The sequence below is a fragment of the Nerophis lumbriciformis genome, linkage group LG12, assembly GCF_033978685.3.
Source record: "Nerophis lumbriciformis linkage group LG12, RoL_Nlum_v2.1, whole genome shotgun sequence".
NCBI lineage: Eukaryota > Metazoa > Chordata > Actinopteri > Syngnathiformes > Syngnathidae > Nerophis > Nerophis lumbriciformis.
Genome location: NC_084559.2, coordinates 21,576,570 through 21,590,604, shown reverse-complemented (window position 1 = coordinate 21,590,604; position 14,035 = coordinate 21,576,570). Strand labels below are relative to the sequence as shown.

At 42.6% G+C, this 14,035-nt stretch overlaps 1 protein-coding gene across 2 annotated transcripts in view; it reads left to right on the top strand.

Annotated features, from left to right (window-relative positions):
• LOC133623099 (transmembrane protein 132C) overlaps nucleotides 1-14,035 on the top strand; it is a 397,905-nt gene that overhangs the window by 328,970 nt on the left and 54,900 nt on the right. For both annotated transcript variants that reach the window (XM_061986091.2, XM_061986092.1), the window contains one exon: nucleotides 11,153-11,296. In XM_061986091.2, coding sequence (XP_061842075.1) covers nucleotides 11,153-11,296 — 144 coding nt within the window. The remainder of the gene's footprint in view (nucleotides 1-11,152; nucleotides 11,297-14,035) is intronic.

Sequence of the window (14,035 nt, the reverse complement as noted above, 5' to 3'; positions counted from 1 at the left end):
AGAATATATTAATTGATGAAAATTGGGCTGTCTGCACTTTCAAAGTGCATGTTGTTGCCAAATGTATTTCATATGCTGCAAACATAGTTCATAGTTGTTAGTTTCCTTTAATGCCAAACAAACACATACCAATCGTTGGTTAGAAGGCGATCGCCAAATTTGTCCTCGCTTTCTCTCGTGTCGCTGGCTGTCGTGTCGTTTTTGTCGGTTTCGCTTGCATACGGTTCAAACCGATATGGCTCAATAGCTTCAGTTTCTTCTTCAATTTCGTTTTCGCTACCTGCCTCCACACTACAACCATCCGTTTCAATACATGCGTAATCTGTTGAATCGCTTAAGCCGCTGAAATCCGAGTCTGAATCCGAGCTAATGTCGCTATAGCTTGCTGTTCTTTCCGCCATGTTTGTTTGTGTTGACTTCACTATGTGACGTCACAGGAAAATGGACGTGTGGTTAAAATCAGGCACTTTGAAGCTTTTTTTAGGGATATTGCGTGATGGGTAAAAAAATTTTAAAAACTTTGAAAAATATAATAAGCCACTGGGAACTGATTTTTATTGGTTTTAACAATTCTGAAATTGTGATAATGTTCCCCTTTAACTCTCAGCCTGCTGGGTCATCTACAGTTGTAGTAATGTTACTTTAGCCTCTGCTTTCGCCCCTCCTCGAAACCATTTACAAAATTAATTTATAATAGACGACTATCTGGAAATCCCATTAAACACAGAATTAATTTACAGAAGTATTCCGTTTTGAGGGGAAGTGAATTATGGGAGCGTGCAAACACAGACATGTTATAAATTATGAAATGCTTTACGCCAGGGGTGTCAAACTCATTTTAGATCGGGAGCCGCATGGAGAAAAATCTACTCCCGAGTGGGCCGGACTGGTGAAATCACGGCACCATAACTTAAAAATAAAGACATCTTCAGATTGTTTAAAAAAAGAACAAGCACATTCTGAAAATGTATAAATCATAAAGTTGTTGGGTTTTTTTTTTTACACTTACATGTTGCGGTTAATAGTATTCTACCTTTATTTGTCGTTATTTATACTTTCTGAATAAATGACGTGATAATGGTGTTAATTTTCAATCTATCAAGGTAGAAAAATAATATCAAAATCAAATTACAGGATGTAGTTTGCTCATTTTTCTAGACTGGTGCACTAACATTCATTGTGGTTAATTATTTTTTTTACATACATCTACAACAGTGGTTCTTAACCTGGGTTCGATCGAACCCTTGGAGTTCGGTGAGTCGGCCTCAGGGGTTCGGCGGAGCCTCCGCCATGGACGTAAAGAGACATACGACTTATCGAATCAAATCAAATCAAATCAACTTTATTTATAAAGCACATTTAAAATTTACCACAGGGGTAGCCAAAGTCGTGTAAATAAAAACGTCTCCCTATCAGCGTATAATATGGATACCCCCAAACAATGTTCCCTCTAATTTTCCATCCGATTTGCAGGTTTTTTGATTGATTGATTGAAACTTTTACGAGCAGATTGCAAAGGAAGAGAATACACAGTACAGTTTACACAGTACAGTACATATTCCGTAAACTAAATGGTAACACCCGAATAAGTTTTTCAACTAGTTTAAGTCGGGGTCCACGTTAATCAATTCATGGTAATGTGTGTAAGGTGTGTAATTTGTTGTGAGTTCATGCACTGTGTTGGTTTTGTTTTTTGAACAAGGCTATGTTCATGCACGGTTCATTTTGTGCACCAGTAAAAAAACATACGACTTTTTCTTGAATTTGAAAAAAATATACTGTATACATATTTTTTTCACTAAAGAAGGGTTCGGTGAATGCGCATACGAAACTGGTGGGGTTCGGTACCTTCAACAAGGTTAAGAACCACTGATCTACAAAGATACCAAATAATTGCTATTGCGACATCTAGTGGACACATTTAGAACAGCAGTTTCTTTCATTCAAAAATTTCGGCTCATTTTTATACTTGGCAAACTCATCCCACGGGCAAGATAAAACCTGTTCGCGGGCCCGAACCGGCCCGCGGGCCATACGATTGAGACTCTTGCTTTACACAGTTTTTAGGGGGTCAATCAATCAATCAATCAATCAATGAAGTGAAGTGAAGTGAATTATATTTATATAGCGCTTTTCTCTAGTGACTCAAAGTGCTTTTTTACATAGTGAAACCCAATATCTAAGTTACATTTAAACCAGTGTGGGTGCAGATGGGTAAAGTGTCTTGCCCAAGGACACAACGGCAGTGACTAGGATGGCGGAAGCCGGGATCGAACCTGGAACCCTCAGGTTGCTGGCACGGCCACTCTCCCGACCGAGCTATACTGCCCCAATCAAAGTTTATTTATATAGCCCTAAATCACGAGTGTCTGAAAGGGCTGCACAAGCCACAACGGGTCACCCTGGTACAAACCCTGTTTCCATATAAGTTGGGAAATTGTGTTAGATGTAAATATAAACGGAATGCAATGATTTGCAAATCCTTTCCAACCCATATTCAATTGAATGCACTACAAAGACAACATATTTGATGTTCAAACTCATAAACTTTTTTTTTTTTTTTGCAAATAATAATTAACTTAGAATTTCATGGCTGCAACGCATGCCAAAGTAGTTGGGAAAGGGCATGTTCACCACTGTGTTACATGGCCTTTTCTTTTAAAAACACTCAATAAACGATTGGGAACTGAGGAAACTAATTGTTGAAGCTTTGAAAGTGGAATTCTTTCCCATTCTTGTTTTATGTAGAGCTTCAGTCGTTCAACAGTCCGGGGGTCTCCGCTGTCGTATTTTACGCTTCATAATGCGCCACACATTTTCGATGGGAGACAGGTCTGGACTGCAGACGGGCCAGGAAAGATATAAAAAATAAAACACTGCCAATGGCTGGCATGATTATGTTGCCAATAGTAGTTGAAGACAACATATTTAGCAAATACATGTCAATAATTCTCAAATCTAAAACTCAAAATTCTTTATCGGATCAATCAATCAAAGTTTAGTTATATAGCCCTTAATCACAAGTGCCTCAAATGATTGGTTTTCATATTTATCACGCCTGATCACTCGCAGAGTTTTTAATTTTCTTTCTTCTGCATGGTTAAACCGGCAAGTGGGTGCATTGGAATGATTGGGGCTCACGTTCTGCCCAAAATGCTCTAAACAGGACAGTGTTCGTGGCATATTTGCAAATCACCCCGAGCATTATTGTTACCTTGCACAGAGAATAAAATATGTCTAAATAAAAAAACAAAAAATATATAGTTTGTCAGTATTGGCACGTCCTAGTAAAGTAATAGAAATCACTCAGCCGAAGCATCTTGAAAACATTCTTTCTTAGGAGACTTTCCCCCTTTTGTGCATTTAACTAACATAAGTAGACTGTTGGCAAAGTACTTCAACGTCTGCCACTATTGTGCTTTGGGGAATTGCAGAGAAATCCACATAATTGAGAAGTAATTTCTCCAGGACTGAATCGATGATCAGTGGGTGACTGCAGGGAGCAAATGATACCTCAAACATGTCTTAATAAGCCCTCATTATCTTCTGTGACAACCCTGGTGTATGCATGTGTGACTAAAGGTTAAGGTCTGTGTTATCAGTACTATAGCGTTATAAGAACTAACTGTACTATTTGTGCTTTTTAGACATCCCAATTAAACCTGATAGGCTCAGTATTTTCTTCTTATTTCCATCATCTTTTTGTCATACTGTATATACAGCTCTTGCAAACTAAGTGGACTACTTCCAGTCTTATTTGCAGCGGTGGTCGCATTATTTAAAAGGGTCATGTTATGATGTATTTTCTACATTTAAAACCCATAACATGTATTAGTGGTGCTCTGGTGAAACATTTGCAATGATTATGATTTACAGACCAATTTAAAGCCACTTTCTGACCTTCTTAATATGTTTTAACAGAGGGGAGATGACGACACAGACACCAGGGGGCGTATAGCTCTAAATATTTTATTATATATATTATAATATATATATATACAGGTAAAAGCCAGTAAATTAGAATATTTTGAAAAACTTGATTTATTTCAGTAATTGCATTCAAAAGGTGTAACTTGTACATTATATTTATTCATTGCACACAGACTGATGCATTCAAATGTTTATTTCATTTAATATTGATGATTTGAAGTGGCAACAAATGAAAATCCAAAATTCCGTGTGTCACAAAATTAGAATATTACTTAAGGCTAATACAAAAAAGGGATTTTTAGAAATGTTGGCCAACTGAAAAGTATGAAAATGAAAAATATGAGCATGTACAATACTCAATACTTGGTTGGAGCTCCTTTTGCCTCAATTACTGCGTTAATGCGGCGTGGCATGGAGTCGATGGGTTTCTGGCACTGCTCAGGTGTTATGAGAGCCCAGGTTGCTCTGATAGTGGCCTTCAACTCTTCTGCGTTTTTGGGTCTGGCATTCTGCATCTTCCTTTTCACAATACCCCACAGATTTTCTATGGGGCTAAGATCAGGGGAGTTGGCGGGCCAATTTAGAACAGAAATACCATGGTCCGTAAACCAGGCACGGGTAGATTTTGCGCTGTGTGCAGGCGCCAAGTCCTGTTGGAACTTGAAATCTCCATCTCCATAGAGCAGGTCAGCAGCAGGAAGCATGAAGTGCTCTAAAACTTGCTGGTAGACGGCTGCGTTGACCCTGGATCTCAGGAAACAGAGTGGACCGACACCAGCAGATGACATGGCACCCCAAACCATCACCCAACCATGCAAATTTTGCATTTCCTTTGGAAATCGAGGTCCCAGAGTCTGGAGGAAGACAGGAGAGGCACAGGATCCACGTTGCCTGAAGTCTAGTGTAAAGTTTCCACCATCAGTGATGGTTTGGCACTGCCATATTTATTATTGAAGTCACAAAGTGCATTATTTTTTTTAACATGCCTCAAAACAGCAGCTTGGAATTTGGGACATGCTCTCCCTGAGAGAGCATTAGGAGGTTGAGGTGGGCGGGGTTGGGGTTGGGGGGATTGGTAGGGGGTAGCGAGGGCGTATATTGTAGCGTCCCGGAAGAGTTAGTGCTGCAAGGGATTCTGGGTATTTGTTCTGTTGTGTTTATGTTGTGTTACAGTGCGGATTATCTCCCGAAATGTGTTTGTCATTCTCGTTTGGTGTGGGTTCACAGTGTGGCGCATATTTTTAACAGTGTTAAAGTTGTTTATAAGGCCACCCTCAGTGTGACCTGTTGACCAAGTATGCTTTGCATTCACTTGTGTGTGTGTCAAAAGCCGTAGGTATTATGTGCCTTCAAGGGTTGTTGGCGCTCTGTATTTCTTCGTACGTCCGTGTACACAGCGGCGTTTTAAAAAGTCATAAATTTTACTTTTTGAAACCAATACCTATAAATTTGAAACCGATACTTTCTGATATTACATTTTAAAGCATTTATCGGCCGATATTATCGGCAGTCCGATATTATCGGACATCCCTACTATTTAGGTATGTACATATTGCATCATTATGCCTCGTTTGTAGGTATATTTGAGCTCATGCAATATCCTTTACTTTTGTCCTCTTTGTATTTGGTTTATTTTTGTTTCATGACACACTGCATGTACTATTGGCTACATTTCTGATAGTTTTTTGTGCGCCATGTTGTTCCAGACCACAGCAAACGTTACCCAGCTTGCAAAGATTGTAATAAATCAATTGGAAGAAGACGGCCTGCCGTTTCCTTTAACTTGGACACACACATCTATACCTTTGGCCATTCTAAGACAGTCATTCATTCATAAGACAGTCATTTCCAGGAGTTATCTCACCCTCTGAGAAATGTTACTAATGTTTTCCAATGTTGTAAAAATGTGTAGAATAAATATTACATTTCAACATTTCTGTCAACGAAGATTTGCGTCAGCCTGCGACACATAGTCATTTTGATAGTAGGCTAATATAGCTAATTAGCCACTTACATCATGTTTTGCCATTTTTATAACACTTATATAAGTCTTACGACCCCTGTCATAGTGCAAGTACTACCTTGGTCACAATATACAGTCCACCTCAGTGCTTGTAACATTGCCACAGGGACAAGACAAAGACACTGCCAGGCCCTCGTGGCTTATAGAAGATGGATGCTTTAGGGTATTAGTTTGCCTGGAAGCGGGATGCTTTATTACTTAGAGGACCAATGAGAAAGGAGGCCAGAGTACTCCACAGATGTGGTACACACTTTTAAATCCTCAAAGTAGCACAACGTGAGACGTGTCCTTGCAGGGTTTTTATTCCACCAGACAATCACATCATCAACAATGTGGTCTACAATAATATTTTGGGGGGGAAAGCCATATTAGGTACAATAGAGTAATTGAATTTGATTATGCAGAAAAAACTGCATTACTGTAACTATGCATGCTGTGCAACAAACAATGTAGCTTCTATCATGTAAAACATGTTTCACTGAACAGCTAATTCTAGCAAAGATTCACTCTCAAAATGTCAAATAATAAGAGTAATGAGTCCTTTAGCACACTTTGAACAACCTGCAGATATGTTGCTCTTATATGACACAAATGTGCCACAGTAAACACAAAACAATCACACTATTGTTTTGGGAAGTGCAGTAGTCCCTCAGAACTGAACCGCAATCGTTCCAATCAATCAATCAATCAATCAATGCCTTTATTGTCATTGTCATAATAACACTTAAGTCATACATCCATCCATCCATCTTCTTCCGCTTATCCGAGGTCAGGTCGCGGGGGCAGCAGCCTAAGCAGGGAAGCCCAGACTTCCCTCTCCCCAGCCACTTCGTCCAGCTCTTCCCGGGGGATCCCGATGCGTTCCCAGGCCAGCCGGGAGACATAGTCTTCCCAACGTGTCCTGGGTCTTCCCCGTGGCCTCCTACCGGTCGAACGTGCCCTAAACACCTCCCGAGGGAGGCGATCGGGTGGCATCCTGACCAGATGCCCGAACCACCTCATCTGGCTCTTCTCGATGTGGAGGAGCAGCGGCTTTACTTTGAGCTCCCCGTGGATGACAGAGCTTCTCACCCTATCTCTAAGGGAGAGCCCCGCCACCCGGCGGAGGAAACTCATTTCGGCCGCTTGTACCCGTGATCTTGTCCTTTCGGTCATAACCCAAATCTCATGACCATAGGTGAGGATGGGAACGTAGATCGACCGGTAAATTGAGAGCTTTGCCTTCCGGCTCAGCTCCTTCTTCACCACAACGGATCGATACAGCGTCCGCATTACTGAAGATGCCGCACCGATCCGCCTGTCGATCTCACGATCCACTCTTCCCTCACTCGTGAACAAGACTCCGAGGTACTTGATCTCCTCCACTTGGGGCAGGGTCTCCTCCCCAACCCGAAGATGGCACTCCACCCTTTTCCGGGCGAGAACCATGGACTCGGACTTGGAGGTGCTGATTCTCATCCCAGTCGCTTCACACTCGGCTGCGAACCGATCCAGCGAGAGCTGAAGATCCTGGCCAGATGAAGCCATCAGGACCACATCATCTGCAAAAAGCATACATGTCAACGAGATTTTGTTTGAGCTTTGTCTAGCGGCATAGAAACTGCATTGAAGTGCAGGTTGACCATAGTTTACAGTTTAGCATTGTCAAGAAGATTGCGAATAGAGGGGCGTGGGGGTGGGAACAGTCAGATGTCTGATGGGTGTTACGTTGATGTTGCAGCAATGCAATGTCCAGAGCAGAATTATTGAGGTGGTGAAGAGTGAGGTAATAAGATGGTCCGGGGGCAGCAAAGGGGCAGGCTGTTTATTTAGCAGTCTCACAGCCTGGGGATACAGACTGTGAGACATTCTGGTGGTCCTGGCGCGAATCGATCTATACCTCCTTCCAGAGGGTAGCAGGTTGAAGAGGCCATGTGCCGCGTGGTATCTGTCCTTCAGGATGTTGTGTACTCGCTTTAGGCAGCGAGTTGTGTACATGGCACTCATCTCTGGGAGTATCGTCCTTGTAATTTTCCCCGCCGCTTTGGTTCGGTCTAGTAACCGCAATAATGAGTAAGGTGACTGTGTAATAATACTTAACTTTGAGGAGCACTGTGTTATGCGCCAATATTTTTTAGTCGGTTGTTTGGCACGACCGGCTGAGCCAGAGTGTGACCCCAATGCAGGGCAGAAAATTGCATAACAGGAAAAAATAACTAAGGATGCACACGGAAGGTGTGGAGGATAACAATACGGCCGCAACCAAAAGCTAAAGCAGAGGAGATGTACACGACTGGAAGGGTGAAATATCGGGAATCAACTGGCGCCGAGTGAAGGGACTGGAGAGCTTAAGTAGCCAGGAGAAAATTAGTATCAGGTGCGCGCGCAGGTGGCGACACCCCGTGACCCAGAAAACAGGCACTGCAACAAAATGATTGCCAGATCGTGACAATACACCCCCCAACCAATGTTCCCTTTAATTGTTCATGTGAGTGAGAAAACACAAAAACTCCCTGAGCATTCATGTGAGCAACATCACACGTGGCAATACCAGCAGCACACCTGCCTCAAACCAATTTTATTCTTTCATTATAACACTCAAATGACGGGAGTCACTTTCATGAGATTATTTTCCAATATTAGTGATTTGGCACACTTGTAATGAACATAACAAAAATAAATCCTGTTTTTCATAAGCTATGTATTAGTATTGTACAGTATATCAGGGTGGGGGTCCTGCTTTGGAAGTAATTTGTACCCCTTTCAGAGATCACATTTTGTTCCCCTTAAAACATTCTCCTGTTGCACAATGAAATGTAAGCATTGGATAAAATGTACATTCCTGTAACTTTCTCTAGTAACGGTATTTCACGATTAATATCCACACATTAACAGTAATAGAAAATTATGGTAGAATAAGCACACATATGATTGAGGAGTCATAGTGTAACTTTGTGTTTGAGTTGTCCGACTTTTTGTGTGGCCCTAAACGCACCAGTGGCTAAGTGTGTTGGTGCAGTTGATATGACAGAGGACAGAGTTGGTTTTGGCCTTGTTGGTACGGCAGAAAATGACTGGTTTTTCGAAAAATTTACGTTTTTTACTCATGTTTTTGGTGTGGTTTTGGCCGAATATAAACAGTTTTGCTCAATAAAGTGATCGATATAATTCCTGTCTTCGAAGCGTCTCGACAGGCGTTACAACAATTGAACGGTGTTGACGAACGTTGTTTTATCTGTTAGGGCCGCTTGTTGTCACTGTCACTCAAAGTTGCATCGCAAAACCATACAGAATAAACTATGTGTTTATTTTGTTTAGAATTCAGATGGGATTAGATTTTGTGTGCGGCATAAATTTGCTGTGCGCAGAAGACGCTTGAGCAATGTTCAATTGCGCAGGCATGCACCTTAGGGGGACCGTTGACCCAAACCCCTTCCTTTTTTAAGGTTACTCTTAGTGGCATACTTGGTTTCTAAGGATGGAGAGAGTGGAAGAAAAAACAACTAGGAATGAAAATGAACAAAAGAAGGCGAGTGCAAGACATGGAACTTATCTTGTAAATGATCAAAATGCGTAGCAGCACAGTGCAGTCAACACCTTCTGTCTTGCCTCTGGTGAGGGCGGTCGCATTTTTTTCTCCTCCCGTCTTTTCCTTGCTTAATCTCCTTTGTCTTGTCTTGTCTCAACTTTTTTTGAAGCCTCTTTCTTTGCGCTGTCCTCCAAATCTAAACATCAGCCATGGAATTGATTAGCTGGACTCTCGACTCAATTGAAAAAATCTTTTCGACGAGGAAAAGAGGTTCTGGGGAGCCTGGCTGCCCTGATGGAACCATTGCTGCGGGGTACGTGAGAGATTCCTGGGACAAATGGAGAATCATGTGCCTCTCAGTCCTTTCCATCGAGGACGTGGAAGATATCTACCTATTTGGAACCATGATCGCGGGGCACCTGCTGATTGGGCTTGGCATTGCTTTGGTGTATCGTAAAATGTGTAAGACGATGGCATCCACTCAAGGAGCCCAAAGGCTGTTTGTCGCAATGGACGGATTGGTTCGGGCTGTGGGATCACAGTCTGGGGCGATTTCTGAACTGAATCGCAAGATGGATCACATCATGGAAAAGCTTGCTGTAAAGGAAAAATTGGATATGAGAGCAGCCAGCATAGGCGAATAGAACAGGCCTGCTCGAGAAAAAACAAAAATCCTTATCTACGATTTGACTCCCCCGAATGGCCTTGAGGACAAGAACAGGCTGTTCTGTAATCATCCCCTGAGGAATTTCAAAGATGGATGCTTTTGACCTCCCTCCCTCCTCAACGACACCTGGAAGTCGAACTTTGCTTGCATAGCATGCAGAACGACCCCAGGCCTATGAACACAACTCCACTACACCCAAAGACAATGGGCATATACACAAACACACTCCCCACCCCCAACCCACGCCTTCACCACCGCTTGATTTCCCTTCGTGGTGATGGATGGCTGAGTAGCGCTTTATAGCAGCAGGCCGGCCTCCAGGGCCCCAACTCCCCCCCTCTGTTGCGAGTTATTGTGATTATATGTAACATGTTTATGTGTGCTATGGCAAATGAGGTTTTTTCCCTTGGACTCAGTCTGGACCCCCTCCTGAGGATCCAGCCTTTGACTGATATTTTTTACTCTTCCCCCCTTTTCCAATATCACCTTTTTTCCCACCTTCTTAAGGAGCTGATCCGTTAGCGGTCCCGTCTTGTCTCCCTGTAACATATGTCTGCTCTTAGTGGGACTGTGCCGAAAATGTAATTTCAGTTCTTATGTGTCTTGTACATGTTAAAGAATGGACAATAATAAAGCATCCTGATCCTGCATAACAAAGAAGTGCACATGAAAATGAACTGACTGAACAATATGAACAATTATTAATATGACCCCTTTATAATCCGGTGCGCCCTAAGGTCCGGAAAATACTGTACTTCTTCTACTGGACTAAATAGGCCGTTGATTAGTTTGAACAATGCTGCTACCTAACTTGAAGCTTGTGTATCGTTCAAGCATGAATAAAGAAACCAATACTAAAAGTCTGCTTAATGATGGTTGGGTTTGTATTTAACTGCTCAGCAGCAAATTCCTCATCACTAATTAATAAACTGCACATTTAACCACAAATCCTACCAGAACAATCAACGCTCTGAGTGCTTTTCTAAATAATACTGTGATGATTCTGGTGTCTTTCCCTTCACAGGATTCGGAGATTTTGAACACAGCGGTTCTGACCGGGAAGACAGTAGCGGTCCCTGTGAAGGTGGTAACCATCGGAATAGACGCTTCAGTGACTGACGTCTCTGACGCAGTGATGTGTCGCTCCACAGACGAAGACGCAGTCAAGGTTGGTATGAATCATCTTTTTCATTATGACATAAAACTTTAATACTACAATAAAAGTGTTATAAGACGTTTTTTTCCCGACGTGGTGCTGCAAATACTGTATAATTTCTACATCTGAGTTAGAACATTGTGTTTTGATTTATGGATCACTAGAGTTTCCTAGTGTCAATTGTTTTTTTTAATGGTATCAATGGTGTAGTGGAACTATACTTTGTATAACTAAATTGAAGCAGTAGTAATTCACTAATTTCGCTGGGGGGGACGGAGCAGAAAAGTGGCAGATCAACTGGTCTTGAAAAGGGGTCTATTCAAAAGCTGAAGTATATAAATCAATCAATCAATCAATCAATGTTTATTTATATATCTCAAAGGGCTGCACAAGCCACAACGATATCCTCGGTTCAGAGCACACATAAGGGCAAGGAAAAACTCACAACCCAATGGGACGTCGATGTGAATGACTATGAGAAACCTTGGAGAGGATCGCAGATGTGGGTGACCCTCCTCTAGGGGAGACCAGATGCAATGGACGTCGAGTGGGTCTGACATAATATTGTGAGAGTCCAGTCTATAGTGGATCTAACATAATAGTGAGAGTCCAGTCCATAGTGGGGCCAGCAGAAGACCATCCCGAGCGGAGACGGGTCAGCAGCGCAGAGATGTCCCCAACCAATGCACAGGCGAGCGGTCCACCCCGGGTCCCGACTCTGGACAGCCAGCACTTCATCCATGGCCACTGGACCTGTGCCCCACCCCTCTACAAGGGAGAGGGGGGCAGAGGAGAAAAGAAAAGAAACGGCAGATCAACTAGTCTAAAAAGGGGGTCTATTTAAAGGCTAGAGTATACAAATGAGTTTTAAGATGGGACTTAAATGCTTCTACGGAGGTAGCATCTCTAACTGTTACCGTTAGGGCATTCCATAGTACTGGAGCCCCAATAGAAAACACTCTATAGCCCGCAGATTTTTTTGGGGCTCTGGGAACCACTAATAAGCCGGAGTTCTTTGAATGCAGATTTCTGGCCGGGGAGAATTAACACATTATTATGCCTAATTTTGTTGTGATGCCCCGCTGGATGCATTAAGTAATGTAACAAGGTTTTCCAAAATAAATCAACACAAGTTATGGAAAAAAATGCCAACATGGCACTGCCATATTTATTATTGAAGTCACAAAGTGTATTGTTTTGTTTTTTAACATACCTCAAAACAGCAGCTTGGAATTTGGGATATGCTCTCCCTGAGAGAGCATGAGGAGGTTGAGGTGGGCAGGGTTGGTGGGGGCAGGGGGGGGGGGGGGTGTATATTGTAGCATCCCGTAAGAGTTAGTGCTGCAAGGGGTTCTGGGTATTTGTTCTGTTGTGTTTATGTTGTGTTACGGTGTGGATGTTCTCCCGAAATGTGTTTGTCATTCTTGTTTGGTGTGGGTTCACAGTGTGGCGCATATTTGTAACAGTGTTAAAGTTGTTTATACGGCCACCCTCAGTGTGACCTGTATAAAAAGTCATATATTTTACTTTTTGAAACCGATACCGATAATTTTGAAACCGATACCGATAATTTCCGATATTACATTTTAAAGCATTTATCGGCATCCCTCGTTCTAACAGAAGAAGTCCGTCCGCAGTCACGTTCATTGGGAATTTCCTTGACTCTTATGTGTTTTGGGTTTGAAGATGGCTCTGTTGTTTAACAAAAGCTGAGTACAATAAAATAGCTTTAAAGGCCTACTGAAATGCGATTTTCTTATTTAAACGGGGATAGCAGATCCATTCTATGTGTCATATTTGATCATTTCGCGATATTGCCATATTTTTGCTGAAAGGATTTAGTAGAGAACATGGACGATAAAGTTCGCAACTTTTGGTCGCTGATAAAAAAGCCTTGCCTGTACCGGAAGTAGCAGACGAGTAGCGTGACGTCACAGGTTGTGGAGCTCCTCACATCTGCACATTGTTTACAATCATGGCCACCAGCAGCGAGAGCGATTGGGACCGAGAAAGCGACGATTTCCCCATTAATTTGAGCGAGGATGAAAGATTTGTGGATGAGGAAAGTGAGAGTGAAGGACTAGAGGGCAGTGGGAGCGATTCAGATAGGGAAGATGCTGTGAGAGGCGGGTGGGACCTGATATTCAGCTGGGAATGACTAAAACAGTAAATAAACACAAGACATATATATACTCTATTAGCCACAACACAACCAAGCTTATATTTAATATGCCACAAATGAATCCCGCATAACAAACACCTCCCCCCTCCCGTCCATATAACCCGCCAATACAACTCAAACACCTGCACAACACACTCAATCCCACAGCCCAAAGTACCGTTCACCTCCCCAAAGTTAATAAAGCACATATTTTTCCCCAAAGTCCCCAAAGTTACGTACGTGACATGCACATAGCGGCACGCACGTACGGGCAAGCGATCAAATGTTTGGAAGCCGCAGCTGCATGTGTACTCACGGTACCGCGTCTGCGTATCCAACTCAAAATCCTCCTGGTAAGAGTCTCTGTTGTCCCAGTTCTCCACAGGCCAATGGTAAAGCTTGACTGTCATCTTTCGGGAATGTAAACAATGAAACACCAGCTGTGTTATCCGGCACAACAGTCAGGGGGTGCATTCTACGGCGGGGGAGCGTTATCCGGCACAACACCTGCCACAATACACCGCTTCCCACCTACAGCTTTCTTCTTTGCTGTCTCCATTGTTCATTGAACAAATTGCAAAAGATTCACC